Source organism: Bos indicus, chromosome 1 (assembly GCF_029378745.1).
Source record: "Bos indicus isolate NIAB-ARS_2022 breed Sahiwal x Tharparkar chromosome 1, NIAB-ARS_B.indTharparkar_mat_pri_1.0, whole genome shotgun sequence".
In the NCBI taxonomy this organism is placed as follows: domain Eukaryota; kingdom Metazoa; phylum Chordata; class Mammalia; order Artiodactyla; family Bovidae; genus Bos; species Bos indicus.
In genome coordinates this window covers 117,736,780-117,755,860 of record NC_091760.1, presented here as the reverse complement: position 1 = coordinate 117,755,860, position 19,081 = coordinate 117,736,780, and the positions used below count along the sequence as shown (strand labels likewise).

The 19,081-nt window shown below is 47.2% G+C and overlaps 1 protein-coding gene across 1 annotated transcript; it reads right to left on the bottom strand.

Moving 5' to 3' along the window:
- Positions 1–387: 387 nt before the first annotated feature.
- On the bottom strand, positions 388–18,776 carry SIAH2 (siah E3 ubiquitin protein ligase 2). Its single transcript, XM_019966297.2, has 2 exons — positions 18,339–18,776; positions 388–1,962 (listed from the first exon to the last, which is right to left on the bottom strand). Exons 1-2 carry the CDS (start codon positions 18,774–18,776, stop codon positions 1,405–1,407), a joined length of 996 nt encoding a protein of 331 aa, XP_019821856.2. The 3' UTR covers positions 388–1,404.
- Between the last annotated feature and the right edge of the window lie 305 nt (positions 18,777–19,081).

Genomic DNA, 19,081 nt, shown 5'->3' with positions numbered 1-19,081 from the left:
TTGAGAGTTCAGGGTTGGGATCAAGGTAGTGGGTCACCTTGGCTCAAACCCAGTGCTCCGGACATCACAGCCAAACCTCTTCCTTCTGATTCTGTAAACCAGGAAAAGTATTCTCTGTCCACAAGCCCTGGCACTGTCAGACAGAAAGAACCACTCCAAGGAGGAGACATACCACACCCATGACACTTTGTAGTTGAGAGAAGTGAGTTCAGACCCCAGTGGTGCCAGCGATCTGTGCTGTGGTCTTGGACAAATGCCTGTTTCTTCACAGAGAAACGGTGAAAGCTCCAAGGGGGTGCTAGGGGTAAAGGGGTGAAGCTTCATGGCACCTGCACACAGTAGATACCCAATAAGTATGCATCATTCCACTCAAGATGAAGCAGAATATTCATTTTTGAAAAATATTTATTAAAAAACTAAAGTGAATGTGGAAAAAAAAAACCCAACAAACCAAACCCAACACATACCTTTAAATAGCAAGCATATGACACTGGTTATAAAGCTTTTCCAACTCTACTGATCTAGTCTTTCCCACCATCTAAGTTAAGGAGGGCCTCTGAGGGAAGCCAGGTGTAAACAGGTCATTTGTACTAGTGATGAGCAAAAACTAACTACGTGAGAGCTATCAATGGCTACCCTTTCTGCTTTCCTAGGCAGTCCCTCCCAAACACAAGAGAGTGACTAGATCTCAAGACTGTTTGTGGGGAGCTGTGGTTCTTGTTTTAATCTGGGAGTGGGGGTGTGTGTGGATGAAATAGTAGAAAGACAGACAAATCAGTAGAGGGTAATCGGAAAGCACCTTTAAAATCTGGACCCTTTCCCACAATTTACCCAGTAGTTCTCAAACTTTACTGTTGGAAAGCATCCCCTGATGAGATTGTTAAATTCGCAGGCTCCCGAAATTGCATGTTTCAGATAAGCACGCCATTGATTCTGTGCACACTGGTTAGCCATCGGTTTGAGAAACACTGTTTAAAATGTAGTAAAACAATTCCTACCTCCTTAAACACAAGGTAAAAGCAAAGTTAAGGACTCTGCTGACAGTCACTGTGCTTTCGTCAACTTGGAGGGACCAATACAGGGAGGCAGGAAGGAGCCTCCAATTCCTAACAAACATCCTGGTCTTAGAGGAGCCCGAGCAACCTGTCAGGTGCTGTTCAGGAAGGAAGTAAAATTTAATAATCAAGTTGATTTCCGATCATAGGATGGCCTCCAAACGACTAACTGGCCAACCTCCTCTGTCCCGGTTTAATGAACTTCGTTGGGCCAGTGCCAGATGGGAAGCTGCTGTTCAGACAGGACACGGGGAAACTGTGGGTCCTGACTTGTGAAGACACTGTGAATAAAACACCTATAAAAACCTTTATTAACCAGAAAGCGCCACGCCCAAATCATGTCGGTGCGTCACGGACAACATGTAGAAATAGTCACATTGATGCCAAGGTTCCCATTATCTGCAAAAAGATGCGCTATGGCTGTGTCGAACACCAGGCAGTCGCTGTTCATGATGGCTGCGGACACACCATCATGGATGGACCGGGGCGTGGCCTCCCAGGTCAGTCTCCTCCGGTTTCCATTCAGTTCCAGTCTGTAGGCGAAGTTCTCCGCCTGCTTGCGAGTGCCGATGAGCAGGACGATGGCGAAGAACTGCTGGTGGCCCTCATACTTCTCTTGTTTCTCCAGCACCAGCATGAAGTGATGGCCGAAACACGACTGCATCATCACCCAGTCCACAGCTCCTGGCAGGTTAATGTCTGTGGCCAGGAAGACGATGTCCTCTCCCTGAAGGGTGGTGATGCTCTTGTGGGCGTGCATGAGATGGGACATCACGGCTTCCAGGGACCCCTGCCACTTGCAGGAAGCACCGGGACAAGGGCAAGAGTAGGGACGGTATTCACAGATGTCTTCATGCTCCGGCTTCTCGGTGTGGTGCAGGGTCAGGGAACAGCCCGTGGTCGCATACTGCAGGGACAGAAAGCAGCACAGTGAGACACTGGGGGCTTCCTCCACCTCTGAGGCTGCAAACCTCAGGTTTTCCAGACTCAAACTGCATTTTTGTTTCAACTACTTTCGTTCCAGGTGAGTTAAATATTGCAGACTGAAACATCTCAGTGCCTATTCATCCTCTGCACTGCCATGCATAAGATCAGGGGCCCATCCTGGCCAGGAATGAGCTGCATTCCCGCCCCTATTCCAACATTGTTGAAAACATGAGAACTGAAGTACTCTTACAAATTTTTCAAACAAAATTGTGGAGCCAGCCCTAGAAAACCTGGCTTTCCCCTTATTTTCTGTGAATTTAAAGATTTTTAAAAAGAATTTAGAATTGCTTGTGTGCATTGAGTGCTAAGTCACTTGAATCATGCTCGATTCTTTGTGACCTCATGGACTGTAGCCCTCCAGGCTCCTCTGTCCATGGGATTTTCCAGGCAAGAATACTGGAGTGGGTTGCCATGCCCGCCTTCAGGGGATCTTCCCAACCAAGGAATGGAACCAAGGGATGGAATCCGCATCTCCTGCATTGGCAGGCGGGTTCTTTACCACTAGCATTACAGAATTGCTAAGGGGTAGGACCAGGATGAACGTCGTCTTTGGACTAGTTTTCACTGACAGTCTTGCAGATGGTGTAATTCCCCCATTGGCCCCGTCCACTGCTTCCTGGCTCCAACTGTGAGCGGCAGGTGGGCTGTGGGAAAGCTGCCCTGTGGCCCCTGCTCTTGCTGGTGGAGTGACCAGCCCAGTGCAGAAGAGGGCTGGAGACCCCTCACATTGCTAGAACCGTGACCTCACCTTCACCTTTTACCCCTCGCCCCAAGGGTGGGCTTTGGACATACATTTTTTAGGAAAAGAAAGCACATTCAGAAACTCAGGAGACTGCTTTTCAGTTTGGTTCCAGCCAGTGGAGCTTAGAGTGAGAAGGGCCTCAGTCTCCTCTCAAAGTCCGCTGGACTTGCCTCAGACCCCTTCCTCAGGCCCCTGTGCTCACCTCCTCGTGACCAGGTGGTCAGGTCCTCCTGACAGGCCCAGGAGGAAGGGGAACTAGAGTGGGTGCTAGAGTGGGTACTTGTCCTAGGCGGGTTTCCTGACACAGTCTGTCTTTCAAACGCTGCCTTAATAGGGAGGGAACAAAACCTTTTTCTCCCTGCACATTCCTGATGGATAAATCACATCTATCGCGAGAAAAGACCACACCACAGGAATTAAGACTTCTGTACCCAAACTTCATGAGAATGACCCTGCTAACTCCCAGACACCAGATGGAGAGTGAGTCCACCAGTAGACACTTGCTCAGAGGACTATGCTGTAGTTTTGTCAAGAATAAGGAAACCTGAATGACCTCTTCAGGTGAAACCAGAAGTCAGCTTCCTCCCCGAGCCCAGAGTGGCAGGTACGCCATTTGGGTTCCTGCACTTGGATTCCCCCACCCCGTGTTGAGACACGAAGACATCAAATGATGGCAGGGCCACATCAATTTTCTTTTTGGTCCCACTGGCGACTTGCAGGATCTTCGTCCCCTCACCTGGGATTGAACCCAGGGCCACAGTGGTGAAAGCCCCGAGTCCTAACCACTGGACCACCAGGGACTTCCTCTGCTTCATTTTTCTAAGATGCCGTGTCCAAGGCTGAAAACACAAAACTGAACCCCACAGCTGTTTCTGCTTCTCCCTACCCGTCCTTAAGGAATAAACCCTTTTAAATTTTAAAGATAGGTCAAATTCTGATCTTTGCAGCTGAATTAAATCACTAGCAGTAAGCAGGCCCTGAACGTCTTCTCCTTACAAGACACTAAACTGCAGTCACTGAGAAGCAGATACGGAGGAGAGAAGGCCGCCACCACCCTTAGGGAGATGAGTCTCCCCTAATAAGGAAGAAGAAGGTGGCTTAGAGAGAGACATGCAGCTCCTTCCTCCTCCATACCTAACGTGAATTATAATGGTCTTCAGTAGAAATTGGCAGAAATAGTTCACTGTTATTTATTAATACTTTGCCTGTAGGAACTGCTTATTCATCTTTGAAAACCATGGACTAATTTTAAAAGCATGGGTATAAAACTTAATCAAGAAGAAGGAACAAATTTACTTATCCAGATATATTTATAGTTTGTGTTCCTAGCAGTGTAAGGCCCTAAATAAACCAAATCTCTATTAACTTTGTCTTAAATCCAGGGTGAGGCTCAGAATGCAGAGCCTTCTGAAACTCTTCTGTGAGTGATGGGTGAGACACTTCTGCCAAGCATTTAAAAACACACATCCAACACAATAAAAATAGCAAAAATTAACCCAGAACCTGGCCAATTTCCTGGCTGAAACAAACCCTCAATATTTGGATCTGAAGACCTTTCAGAAGGGGCTGTTTACCACAGTCGCCCAGGAATAATTCCAGGAACGAGAAGAACTCTGGCTTAGAATGTACAGAAAAAGTACCACCTGCCTCCTTCCCCAGCCCAAAGCCCCAAACTACTCCAGGTTCACCAGGTTCACCAAATGTATAACAAATATTTATCACCAAGCAATCATTTGAGAACTTTTTCTTGTGTAACTCAGGTAGGAATATTTATATTCTGAATTATTGGTTTGCCTTACAAGTCACATACTTTTCCTTCCACCCAAATATAGAGAACAGGGGACCTCCCCAAAATACACAAATAGACCAGGCATTACTTAGCATCTGTGTGGACAGTGACCTTGTGAGAAAAAATCTTACTGCTGCCTCTATTAACTTAAGTAAATAAAAATTTAAAGTGTTACGTGCTTATTCTGCTTTTTCTGAACAAGCTGAACTTTAATGCCAATCTATTCCTTCTCTTTTCCATCATGGGTGAGGGCGTGTCTTCATGACCACTGGCGCCACTGTTAGGACGACCAAATTAAAGATGGTGGTCTCTAAAAAGAAAAGATCTGGACTTTAAACATGTGTGCACTCACACGCACACAAACACATGCACTCTCGCGCCACATCTGACACTTGTGACAGTCTCGCCATTGTTCTGGAATGATGCTCTTGTCATTACATTAGCAGTGCTCCTGCAGGGATCAGAGGGCTGCCTTTGGGGTCTGCAAATCTCCTGAGGCAGCCTGTAGAACGGTTTAGGGGCCTCTGAGGAGCAAACCCAAATTGCATGGGTCCCTGGGCTTGTGTCTTCTTGATAAGCGCCAAGGGTTTCTAAGGGCTGCCACCCTCTGTGGCGCAGATCCCGCCCCTGTGGCGTCTGCTGTCAGAGGGGCTATACCATGCAACAATAAACAGCTCGAACACATCAGAAATACAGGTACCTATGCAAAGGAAGAAGGGGGACAGGGGTGACAGGTGATTTCAAAGTGGAGACACGTTGACGAAGGGGGGTATGGGAAGCCTCACGGGGGAGGAGGCAGATTGTGGAAGGAATAGTTCCATCTGGTTCTAGCGCGGGGTGAGCGGAGCATGTATTGGGGACAAAACCTAATGAGCAGGCGGGTCCAGGTTCCGTCCAGGACGTTGACAGTTTAGTTCATTTCCAGGGTTTCTCTGCAGCAGCACTACTGACGAAGAGCAAATGCGTCTTGGTTTGGGGGCTGTGCTGTGCGCTGGAGGGTGTTTAGTGGCATCCCTGGCCTTGAAGATGCCAGGAGAGTCCCCCTCGCTCAACGTGGTGACCACCAGAAATGTCACTAGGCATGGCCACATGTCTCCTGGGTGGCAAAATCACCCGAGTTGAGAGCCCCTGATTTCAGTGAGTGACACAACCCGGCTGGGCAGGCACACTCCCAGGCGTGAGGAGGGGCCACAGCAGGAAGCTGGTCCGGCTGGTCACTGCCCTGCCCAGCGGGTGCCACCTGAGGCACTTCAGGAAATAATCCAGCCACAACACACAGCTAGACCTCAATGGCTTGAGCAGCATGGATGGAGGCTGGGGCACTGGTTCCACCCGTTTTACAGAATGACTCATCCCAGCCATGTGGTCATCCATGGCCACACCAGGGTCAGAGCCTTGAGTTTCTGGATCCTCTGTGGCTCTTTCTCTGAACACAGCAGCTTAGGAGTCAAAGAACCAATCTTTTGCGGAAAAAGAAATTGGCCTTGATCTCCCCACCCAAGCCCTCCCAGCCTACCACCCAACATACACAAAACCCAGGGTCCACAGATATGCTGTTTCTGGAAACTGGTTCAAATATAACTTCTCCCTGGTTTGCAAGGAGAAAAACAGCCCCAAACGCGGCTATCCCCAAGGACTGAGGCAGCAGCAGATCACAAACAAGTAACCAGTAATTAGGCCCTCCTCGCCTTCTCTGGCATCTGGCAAGAAAGTCCTGAGGTTTCCCTCCTCTCGCTCTGGCCAGGGCCTGCCCACCCGGTGGGAGGGTTCAAAGGATGCCCGTTTTTCTTGAGACGACCGGTTCTTCAAGGCACACACTTGTCTCTGAGATAAAGCACCTGGGCTGCTTTGCAGACGGCTGCCTGCAGCCTGGGACACATCTGCGGTTATAAATGAGATTTCCCCCTCAGGAAATATCTGCTCATCTCCCCTGGGGGGTGGGGCTCGAGGTGGGATTTGCTTTAAGTAAACCCCTCTTTAAGCTGGGGGCCAGGGGCTGCTCGACCACACACACAAGCCCAAAGCTAAAGAAGAATGCACGGCAGGGGGAGAGATGGCCCAGCAAAGCAATGTTGAAATAACACTTCTGACTTTTCCTTTAGAAATTTTTCACGTTGCGACGGCTCAAAAGTCTTGTGCAAACACATTCTGCTGCTCTGAAAAGGCGACAGAGGACCCTGGTGCCTCATTCTGATGTCTTTGCAGAAAGCAGTAAATAGTGCCAATTCTTTCCCTGGACATGGGGTTTGAAGGTGGTTTTATTTAAGCTGGAATTTAGACAAGGGTTTCTCCTTTTTGGCACAGAGACCCCTTGACACACAAATACACGTGACAAGGTACGTCAGAAACATAGTCAAACACTAGACACCTGGTATTTATTCAAGAAACACAGGCATATTATATTTGTTTAAGGAATAAGTATATAAACGGAATTCTTAGCCTGGGTGCTAGTGAAGGTCGTGGATTCCATGACTGGTTTAGAACAAGTTTTTTCACCTATTTAATTAAATCTGAGTCCAGGCAATTTAAGGACGATTTGCTGAACTCTCAACAATCAACAGTCTACGACACTGGAGGCACTGGGAACCAACCAGGTCCCTCTGGGGACTGTGAGGTAACCGCCTTGCCTCCACCTGCTTACCTCCTAGGAAACGGTGAAGTGTATTAGCAGACTATCTGCCAGTACCTCAAATGACAACATCTCAAGAAAAGCAAAACATAGTAGATACTTGTTGCTGATGCTTATAAACGTCTGAATTAGAGCCAGGAAATGACCTTGTCTTGGGGTAAGCCAAAGCAAACTGCACTTCCTTTCCATCTAAATAAGCTGTAAGCATCACAGAATGCACACGGATGACCAAACGTCTGACCCTGGACTGGGAAACCAAAACTGCTACAAAGGGCATTACTGGGGCAACCGCTGAAATTTGAATATGGACTCTGGATTACATAAGAATATCTACACTGTATCACATTTCCTGATTTTGATAACTGTACCATAATTACATAAGAAAATGTCCTTGATTTTAGAGGAGAAACACAGGGAAGTACTTAGGGATAAAAGGACAGGGTGTCTGCAGTTTCCATGTAATATATATATATATATATGAATGGAGAGAGCACAAACAGTAAAGCAAGTGGGCAAAAAGGAGGTAACTGGTGAATGTGGATAAAGGCCATATGGGAATTTGTACTAACATTGCAAGTGTCATGTAAATCTGAAATCATATAAAACAATCCAGAGGGACTTTCCTAGTGGTCCAGTGGCTAAGACTTTGCACCTCCCAGTGCAGGGGGCCTGGATTTGATCCCTGGTCAGGGAACTAAGATCCCGTGTGCCACAACTAAAACCCAGCACAGCCAAATAAATAAAAACAAATATTAACAAAAAGCCCCAGAGACTAAGCATATTCATCCTTCTGGGGGTAGAGATTCTTTTTGCAGATCTGAATGATTATTGTGATAGTTTTTCCTTTTTCAAAGAAAATATACTTTTAACTACATACTTGCATGTAAATGCAACTAAACTAATAGTTTATCTTTTGTTAGAAGCTCTTGGGACTCATTTTAGTGAACCAACAAAATGTGGCAGTGAAGACATCAATTGTTATAATTACCAACACTTTTTTGACCCCCTCCCCCCTCAAAGAAAAGAGAGCCTTCTCTGTTGCTCCTCGGATCCTTCCAGAGGTTTGTGGGCACCTGACAGATCGATGGCCCTGGACGATGGTTTCCAGGTTCCTGATCCACCACCCTCAGTGCTCCAAGGGAAACTCCTGTTTGCTTCCAGACCACATCTGGAAGAGGAGCTCCAGGTATGAAACATACCTGCACCTCTTTCATAAACAGGGAAACCCCTTTTAGCACTGGGGAAGTGACCCCATGAATGGAATCAGAGTTAGTTCAGTGGGAAGGATGGATCCTGACAGTATAACAGGTATGATCAGCAGACGATAAAAGGCTATTGGTTGAAGTCTCTGTTTCTCAACATTGTTTAGACTTGATCAAGTGGGAGCTGCAGCTAAACCTAGTCTAGACCCATATAGTGGTAAAACTTATATCTTAACCAGCAGTTACACTTAAATGTTACCATTTTCTTTAACATTTAAAAATTTTTATTTACGGCTGCGCTGGGTCTTTGTTGCTGCGTGTGAGCTTACTCTCGTGGAGAGCGGCGGCTGCTCTTTGTTGTGGTTCACAGGCTTCTCACTGCAGTGCCTTCTCTTCTTGTGGCTCACGGGCTCCAGGGCACACAGGCTTCAGTAGTCGTGGCTCGTGGGCTCAGGAGCCGAGGTACATGAGCTTAGCCGTTCCGTGGCATGTGGCATCTTCCCGGACCAGGGATCGAACCCGCCGGCGTCCCCTGCGTTGGCAGGTGGATTCTCAACCACTGGACCAGCTGCTGCCGCTGCCAAGTCACTTCAGTCGTGTCTGACTCTGTGCGAACCCACAGATGGCAGCCCACAAGGCTCCACCGTCCCTGGGATTCTCCAGGCAAGAACACTGGAGTGGGTTGCCATCTCCTTCTCCAGTGCATGACAGTGAAAAGTGAAAGTGAAGTTGCTCAGTTGTGTCCGACTATTAGCGACCCCATGGACTGCAGCCCACCAGGCTCCTCCATCCAGGGAAGTCCAATTTTACCACTTTCTAACAGGACTTCTAGCAATCAAAGCTAGCTCTTTTGTGACTAAAATTTTTTTTATCTTCCCCCCAAAATATCACTGAATGATCCCACATTATTTTCCAATTAATTTATGGGTCTGTTAATTTTGCTTATTGACTTACTGATGTATTGCCTGCTTCCTGTTCACCCACTATTTGTTGGTAGATGAATAAATATTAGGTTTATCTGCAAAAGATGATTTCTCTCCACCATGTTTCTTTAATTAAGTCTTACTGTGGAACTTAGAATTAAAAAATAATTCAATAGATCTTGAGACCATGTAAGAAAAAAATGCATATTTTAGACTTCATTCATTCTGGGTTGAATGACTTCTGTAATTTTTGACCAAGGCATTTCACATACTTTATTTATATAAACTATTTCGACGGGGGTGTTTCTAGCTTTTCTGAAACCTTACCTAGATGGGGAAACAGGATGCTGTTGTCATTCTGATGGCTGTATGTCACTTTTGCCTACGGTGTCTTTGCAACCACTGGTAGAGTGGCTGTGATTGGAACTCAAGTAACCAGTGTCTTGTGTGACCTTGGTTGAGCCTGCCTACCCTGTCACCTCTGAGTGGGTCTATAAAACTACCTGCCAAATAATCAGTCCTTGACTGTTATTACCAGTGGAGAAGTTCAGACTTGAGGAGCAGGAGAAATGACATCTCTTTTTGTGACTTCATTATAATGCTCACCCTGCATCTGTTTGTCTAGCATCTTTCCTCTAAGAACCTCAGCGGATTTTCACTTAAATAGTACACTCCTCACCTCGGCAGAATTATCAGAGTGCAGTCTTAGTTTCACAGATGATAGTATGAGAAGACAGTGTCACTCAGTCCCCGAACTGTCGAACAGTGGTGAGGCTAAGCAAAGACTGACACTGAACTTTATAAACTTCCTTCCGGAGAAGGCAATGCTCATGAAAACCTTGGGCTTAAAAATTCTCCTTTTTGCCTAAGAAAAAGTCAACAAACCCCACGTGGCAGGGCTTTCTTACTGAAGGTGACTTGGCGGGAGAATCCGACCTCTTATTATCGCAGTCATCTGAGAACATCCTGCTTTTGGGGAGGTGTGTGTGTCCAAGTGTGCATGTGTGTGTGCATACAAAGACTCCTTGGGATGGCAGGGGTTTCTTTTTAATCTTGGAAGTGTTAAACAAAAGTTGACTTTTGACCGAGTATACCTCTCATCTGACCATAGATCGAGCTAGCAGGCAATACCCTCCGTGGACTTGGAGAACCAGTTTCGTGAGGTCTCTTCAGAATCTCTGCTGAAGCAAACAAAAGCAGGAGCTGGAGTGAGAGGCTTTATGGACCTTGTCCAGCCTTTCTCAACACCCTTCTTCCTGCCAGCTTCCCATCTGCGAGATCACATTCACTGCCCTGCCCACCCTTCAAACGCTGCTCCACCTCTCTGGACGCTTTATTTCTCAAAGGATACAACTGAATTCACAAGAAAGCTTAAGTGGTAGGGCTGCCAGATTTAGCAAATAAAAATACAAGCAGCCTAGAATGTTCCAGGCAGTTATTTATTATAAGCAGCCTAGAACGTTCCAGGCAGTTATTTATCTGTTAAAATTTAACTAGGCATCCTTATTACACCTAGCAGCTTCAGGGGTACCACTGCCATCCCTCCAGAAGCTACTGTGTGAGCCTGGAATGGGAAGGAGATCACCTCAGCCAGGCAGAGGGGTAGCAGAAAAGACACTGTGTGTATAATTACAAGGCACCTTCTGGGGTTTCTGCTCAGCATGTGGGAATCTTAATTCCCAGACCATGGATCAAACCCACATCCCCTGAAGTGGAAGCTCAGTGTTTTAACCAGTGGACCACCAGGGAAGTCCTCAAACTTACAAATTTTGAGCAAATTTCTTAGGGGGGATGTTAACCATGTTCTGTTTCCTTTACAAAGTAATTAGGAGGATAACACGAGATAATGTACCCAGCTTGGACCAGGTAAACAATGTTTTCTACAAGCACTGGCCTCCCACAAGCCCCATCGGGATATTCCATCCCTTCCTTTCTTGTGGACACCCTGCTCATCCTCCTTAATACAGCTCTGATACCACAACTGAGGGAGGCCTCCAGACTCCTCTGCTCCTACTACTGGAGAATTCCATGGACTGTATAGTCCATGGGGTCACAAAGAGTCAGACATGACTGAGCAACTGGACCTGACCTCAGACTCCAATCATTTGCTTTCTGTTAGTTTCTAACTGTGCACATTTATTTAGTTTTTACTTTGTGCTGGGCACTTTGCATGAATTACTACCACAGTCATCATCCCATTTTAGCAAAAAGCCACTGAGGCTTGGAGAGGTCACCAACCAGTAAAGACAGATAGGATTGGGACCAGGAGGCTCAAGTAGGGCCTGCCTTCAAAACTACCAGAGTTAAGAGATGAAGGGGAGGAGTGGGAGAAGGAAAGACCCAAAGACACCACCTCCATTAATTCAAAGTTTTGAAATAGGGCCCAGGCCCACACATTTAATACCTTCCATTCATCTCGACAGCTAAAAACTAGGAAAGGGGGTGACCTTTTATCTCACGGACACTATACAGTATAAAAATGATTACAACTTTTACCCAACTGGCAATAAGAATGTCAATTTCGCAGTTTTTAAGAAACAAATGGAGAATGGACGTGTGGGGCAAAGTTGATGCAATTCTGCTAGGGAATTTTCAGCATCTCTCATGAGCTTTAGAAAGTATACTCAGGTGAATGCTGGCATTCACTCTGGCACATGTATACCTACTGTGTGCCCTTTTCAAAGAATGAGGACCTTACGGGTGTGAATGAGAAACGCCACTGTTCACAAATTTTGTCAGATGCACAAGTTGGACAATAAAGATATTTTACATTGAGGTCTTCCTATGGTCATGTGTATACAGCACTTTATATAGGGCTTCCAAGAAAAAAACAAAAAGGGCAATTCTAATCCATCCTAAGCTGGGGACTCTATAGGTCAGACCTGCTGTGCCTTTTGGCTTTTGTCCACTCTGGCTGTACCCAAGATCAATCTTTAGCAATGATTTACTCTAGTTCCAGGACTTGGTGACCTGTGAAAAATCTTTGGCCAACTCTGTGTAGAATCATCATTAAACTTCCAAGTACTCTTTTCATGCATTCTAGTGCTTCTGTTCTTGATTTTACACTCAAAAGCTGTCTGTTGTCTTCTGGAAAATCTTGAGCCTCACCAGAAACACATGTGGACCCCAGTGCTTGCCAGCACAAGCTTCTATGGGCCAACCCAGTCAACTTCAGCCAGGAGTGAGGACAGAAGGGATAACTTCCAAAGTAACTGATTTTGTCTTAGGGGAATTTTTGAGGTTCGGAAGAGATCCCTGAAATGGTTTTGGCAAATTGGCTTATCCCCTCAGACTGTTAGGTGACTGATCACCCATCACCTAGCAACTGCTCTGATCCCACCCACCTTCCATCTGTTTTGGTGACAAAGAAGTCCTCGCCAGCATTGCTAATCTGACCTGAGAGCACCCACCAGCTCAAGGTTATCTCTGTTCTTTTTAATTAATGAACAAACAGATCTAAGGAGCTAGTGACAGGACTGAGATCACAGAAAGCCAGGATGAGAACCCAGTTCTGTCTCCTGACTAGTGCCTCTTCTCTTGAACAGCTCACTAGATTCCAGAATTTTAGGCAGAAGAAGATCCTTGGTATAGTCATCTTGTCCAGCTCTTAAGACATTCAGGTGCAAAGAAATAGACTGACTTGAACAAAGTGTCAAACATCTAGTCAATAGGACAATAGTTCAGGTCTTCCAAAGGCCAGAATGTTGGCATTTTCTCTCAGCAAAACAAAGATGAAAAGGCAGTAAGCTGTAACAGTCGGGACCTATCAGAATTCCAGAGTTCATATGTTCTCAGAGTCAAATGAGAACTTCCAGGCTCAGTGGATGTTTTCTGAAAGAGAACCAGGTCAGAAGTTGGAGTTTGGTCTATAGACACGGTTGGTTTGGCCTGCAAGTGCTAGCTTTAAATCTGAATTTGGACAATGTTTAAAAAAAAAAAAAAATCGAGATATTTAACATTTTAAAAATGCAGATTTCTGAATTTTCTTGAAAAAAAAAAAAAAAACAAAGATCTGGCATGGCTGCAATCACATTCCCATCCTGGCCAATCAGCCAGAGTTGAGCAAAAGTTGTCCAACTCCCAACCACCTCCACTGCTCCTGCCGTCGCTTGAAGCCTAAGGTCACATGGCAGATGCCCCTCTCCCTTGCATTACCTGTCCCTACTGGTGTTTAGCATTTCTCCCCACTGGACTAGATCAGTCCACACATTTTAACTTCTAACTGGATTATCTGATCTGACTTTAAGATTTTTTTTTTTTAATGTGGACCATTTTAAAGTCTTTACTGAATTTGTCACAATATTGTCTTTTCTTTTCTTTTAATGTTTGTTTTTTGGCCAAAGGCATGTAGGATTTTAGCTGCCCAACCAGGGATTGAACCCACACCCCCTACCCTGGAGGACAAAGTCTAAACCACTGGACCATCGCAGAAGTCCCTGTGTTTTTTTTTTAAAGAATACAAACAACACTGGCACAATCCAACTACAGAGAAGAAGTATCTGACGAGGCTTTCTAAGTATTTGGAGATAATGCTGCTAGAAACTTCTACAGAAACCAAAGAAAAAGTGGAAAGAAAATGTCTCATAGTGTAAGAGGGCTGGGGTGTGTATTAGTATTTCCTATGGTTTTGGAGAGAAATAACTCTTTGCGACCCCATGGATTGTAGCTGCCAGGGGAATTCTCCAGGCAAGAATCCTGGAGCTGGTAGCCATTTCCTTCTTCAGGGTATCTTTCTGACCCAGGGATCGAACCTGGGTCTTCTGCATTTCAGACAGATTCTTTTACCGTCTGAGCCGCCAAGGAAGCCCCGAAGAAAAAGTGGAAAGAAAATGTCTGATAGTGAAAGAGGGCTGGAGTGTGTTTTAGCATTTCTCATGGTTTTGGAGAGAAATAGTTGGCTGATATTAAAACACACTGTGGAGTGGGGGGCCCCAATTTGTCAGCCTTCACTTCTCCCCCTGCATCCACACTCTCCAGAGATGATGGTGGGTTTGTGATAAGGGGACAGGATGTCAAAACTTCTCAGGCATGGCACAAGTCATAGAATGGACTAAAAATACCCCGGGTGGCAGAGAGCCATACTCTGATAGAGATCCTTTTTTAAAAGGAGATCTGAGCTAACAGTGCATGTGGTGCCCTCTGTCACAGGTGCTGGCAGGACTCTAGCCTTTAATTATGTGACCCCGTCCCTTTTTGGTGACTCATACCCTGGTTCAGAGGGTAAAGCGTCTGCCTGGAATGCGGGAGACCCAGGTTTGATCCCTGGGTTGGGAAGATCCCCTGGAGAAGGAAACGGCAACCTACTCCAGTATTCTTGCCTGGAGAATCCCATGGACAGAGAAGCCTGGTGGCCTACAGTCCACGGGGCCACAAAGAGTTGGACACAACTGAGTGACTTCACTTTCTTTCCACTTTGGGGCCAATAGAAGCATGAGCAATTCAGAGCTGGATTGCTGCTGCTGCTGCTGCTAAGTCGCTTCAGTTATCTCCGACTCTGTGCGACCCCACAGATGGCAGTCCACCTGGCTCCCCTGTCCCTGGTATTCTCCAGGCAAGAACACTGGAGTGGGTTGTCATTTCCTTCTCCAATGCATGAAAGTGAAAAGTGAAAGTGAAGTCGATCAGTCGTGTCCGACTCTTCGCAACCCCATGGACTGCAGCCCATCAGGTTCCTCTGTCCATGGGGTTTTCCAGGCAAGAGTACTGGAGTGGGTTGCCATTGTCTTCTCTGAGAGCTGGACTGAAATCCCCCCATATACTGGATGCATAAGCTATTCCCCCTCACCCTTTGATCTTCCCACCCCCCAAGCCCTACAAAATTCCTCCCAATAAACTTTATAGTCAGCAGCTATGTTGTCTCACTGGGATGTGTCCATCTGGTGACCTCATCCAGTTGGATGATTTTGTTACTGGTGTCAACCTCAGGTTGTGATCTGGAGCCTCCGAATATAACCTCAGACTCCAAATCAAAGGATGTGTGCCTTCAGGTTGAAGGTTTATGGACTGGTCCACCGTGTGATCTCAAGTCACTTAACTCTTAACCTCTCTATAGGCGCATGTTTCCTCATCTGAGAATAAGAAAGGCAGACTCATAAAAGATAACCCACACAAAGGAGCTGGCATGCAGAGGGCCTAAACAAGCATTCCACAGAGCCTCCCTTCTTTTCATGGAGTTCTAGTAAGCTACAGGTCCTTAGAAGTTGAACAGTCCAATCCCCTCATTACAGATGAGAACATCAGACTCTCAGAGGCAGTCTCTCAGGCAAACAATGGCAGCACCAAGCAACTCTTGAGAGCTGGCTTCTGGTATTTTACCCAACACGGGTTTTCTCCCATGAGCCAGTCCATGAGAGACTCAGAGCAAGTGGGGACAAGGCAGTCCCTATGACTTCCAGGAGCAAGTGTGAAGCACAGGGCTGGCCAAGCAGACCATTGTGTTGGAGTTTGCCACAGGCCTTACTACTCCCTATTGCTCTCAGCCTTCCCAACGAATATTATTTCAGTTGCTTGCTGCGTCTCTGTATCCATCCAAGTTTGATTTATCCAGACTAACTGGTTGAGCTCCCCTGTCAATAGTCTGGATTACTGATCAATCAAAGTTGAGGTGTGCATATTCCAGCTTTATAAATCTCACATATATGTATTTATAGAAAGTGACCTCCCCCCGCCAAGGTCACTTTCTAAGCTGGGTTCCTGGTCTGTAGGGGGATGGCTGACCTTGTTTAATTTCAGCTCGCAAAGCAATGGCTTTGTCCAGCCGCAGTCTTACAGAATGGGACCTTTTTAAAAATCAGTGACATATACAGAAACACTGGATACCCTTGATTCCCAAGAGACCTCTTCTTCAAGACATATCACATTAGGAAAGAATATATACTTCAGTAGGAACAAGAATTCTGGATTCTGAAAGTGAAACTTCACACTTCATATAGCATGCTATAACTGCCCCCATTCTCTAAGGAGCAAGCAACATAATGCTCTTATGATACTGCTTTAAAAAATAAATTAGGGATAGCCTGTTCAGTCGCTAAGTTGTGTCCGACTCTTGTGACCCCATGGACTGTAGCCCGCCAGGCTCCTCTGTCCATGGGATTTCCCCAGGCAAGAATACTGGAGTGGGTAGCCATTCCCTTCTCCAGGGGATGTTCCCCACCCAGGGATCGAACCCGCATCTCCTGCATTGTCAGGCAGATAGGGATAGCTGACTGATATCAAATGCTCATTTGTAAAATGTTATTTATCTGAAATCATTTCTTCTGTTTGCCACTAAAGGCCTAGGGGAAAGTGAAGGGCTGAGAAGATGGCTCCCCAGAAACCCTGTGGGGCATCCCCCACCTACTCACCCAGCTTCCACAAAATATCTCAAACCTCAAATATCCACTCTTATGTCACCAATCACCAAATCTTCCCTTGATCACCAGGCTGCCACCTTGTTCATGACCCTAAGAAAATTTTGAAACTCTTTTGTGTAAATTTTATGACAAACTACTTCTGAGCTGGGTGCATTAGTAAGCACTGCATGAGGAGTGGTCCAAAGCATGATAATTTGAAGGTTGACTGAAAACCCATAGCTCAAACACAAGTTCAAATGCTTATTTGAATATGCTATTTTAAGCCCTATTTGTGGCAGGACACAGACTAAAAATTAAATCACTCATTTTACTGACATGCGTCCCAAGCTTCAGTTCTCTGGTGGATTATTTTTAATTTAAAAATAAGCCCTTTCCCTATAAAAGTAAGCAGCAGCAAAGAGAAATCAATGCAAGAGAGCCTAAATGGCCCATGAGGCGCTTTACCAAAAAAACTCCAAAAATATTAATGACATTATTTCTAAGTTTAAAAAATGAACTGTATGGTAAAAGTCTAGGTTATAATGCGGTAATATAGATATGTTTCTATCTGCTCCTGAAACTGCTCCTGAAGATTTTTACCCAAAAGATGTAAACTGATGTTACAGTATGACCGCACAACGGAAAATTATGCAGCCATTTAAAATACAGTGAGATAGAGATAGCCTGCAGACATATAAAAATATGTGTCATGAAACGAACCTAAGTCAGCAAGCTGCAGAAGCCATTTTTGGAGAAAAACTTATGTGTGCATGTATAAACCTTCCTGACATTAACATCTACCATTCCATATTCAGCTGCGGAGAGTGTATTTATACATGGTTAGAAAAAACCCCGTGCAGATGCATACTAAACCTAACATCGGTGGGAAAGGAGGAGAGACGTTTGGGTCTTTCACTTGTCTCAGTGATGTGCCTTTTTTTTTTTTTTTGCAAGGGCACTAATAATTTTTTAACTAAACAAAAAACAAAGTGGTGGGCTTTAAAGAACTGTAACAACAGCTCCTGCTTGCCCTTCCAGTTAAATTCCCCATCAACTCTTGTTTTCACCCCACTTAGTAAAATAACAGAACTCCTCAGTCTTTGGAAGGCTAGGAGAGGGAAAGGCGTGGCTTACAAGGTTTTCTTGTTGTTGGAGGAAAACAGGCTGTAGGCGCCTTTTTTTTTTTTTTTTTTTTTTTAGCTACACTCCCGAGGGCTCCCACGTGTCAGGGGTGCGCAGAAGGCAGACGCGGGGGACAGGAGGAATCCACTACCAGTCCTTCCAAGCCCAGCGCTGGCGAAGGGTGCGTTTAATTCGCTCCTTTCCCCTCTCCTCTGTCCCCCACAGATAGTCAGCTTCTGGGTCCAAGTTTTCCTTCGGCGGCCCAGCTCTACCCAGGCTGAGTACACGTCTGCAGAGTACGCAGGCTCCGGGTGGGGACAGCGTGATCGCGTGCCAATCAGGCTGGGGTCAGTGATCGGGCAGCAGTCGGCCCAGAGCTGCTCCCAAAGTGGACAGGTGGCATGGGGGAGGGCGAACACGGTGTAAACTCCCCCCCCCCCCCCCGCCCCCGTTAATAAGAGAGAAGCCCACCGCGTCTCAGCGCCCGCGAATGGGCTGGGGACACAGGAGTCCCTGGAGGTCGCCAGGCGGAGGTGCGTGGCTGGCACCTGGGCTTACCTTGCAGGGAAACAGAACTGCCGAGGCCACCTTCTCCATAGCCAGGTTCCTGATGCTGGGCGTCAGGGCGCCCCGGCACGTCGGGCAGCAGCTCAACTTCTGGCGGCATTGGTTACACACCAGGTGCCCGGCCTGGCACTGCAAGATGGGGGGCAGGACATAGTCAAAGCAAACCGGGCACTCGAAGAGCGAGGTCAGCTCGTGGTGCTGCGGAGACACCGGGCCAGCCCCGCCGCCGCCGCCGCCGCCGCCGCCGCCGCCGCCGGGGCCCGAGATCACCGCCGCCGCGGCGGGCACCGCGGACGAGCCGGGGCCCGCAGCCGAGATGGTGGCGGCGGCCGGGGGCGCAGCCGGGGACGGAGCGTGCTGTGGCTGCGGCGGCGGCTGCTTGCTGCAGGGTTTGTTAGCGCTGGGGCCGGTGGAGGACGGGCGGCTCATTGCGCTCCGAACCAACCATGGAACTGCGGGCGCCTGCCTGCCGCGGGGCCGCCGGGGTCAAGGCGGTGCGCGCCCCGCGGGCGGCGGGCTCCGGGGCAACGCCACCGCGCCCAGCCCGGGACCGAGCAGCGGAGACGATCGGCGCCGGGCAGGATGGGGGGCCGGACCGCGCTGACGATCTCTGCGGTCCCCGGCGCTCGGAGCACCCCTCCGCGCCCCCAAACTCCTCCTCTCGGCGGCGTCGCGGCCCCGAAGCCGAGCGGTGCGCAGAACCCCGGCCCAACAGCTACCGAAGCGGCCGCTGA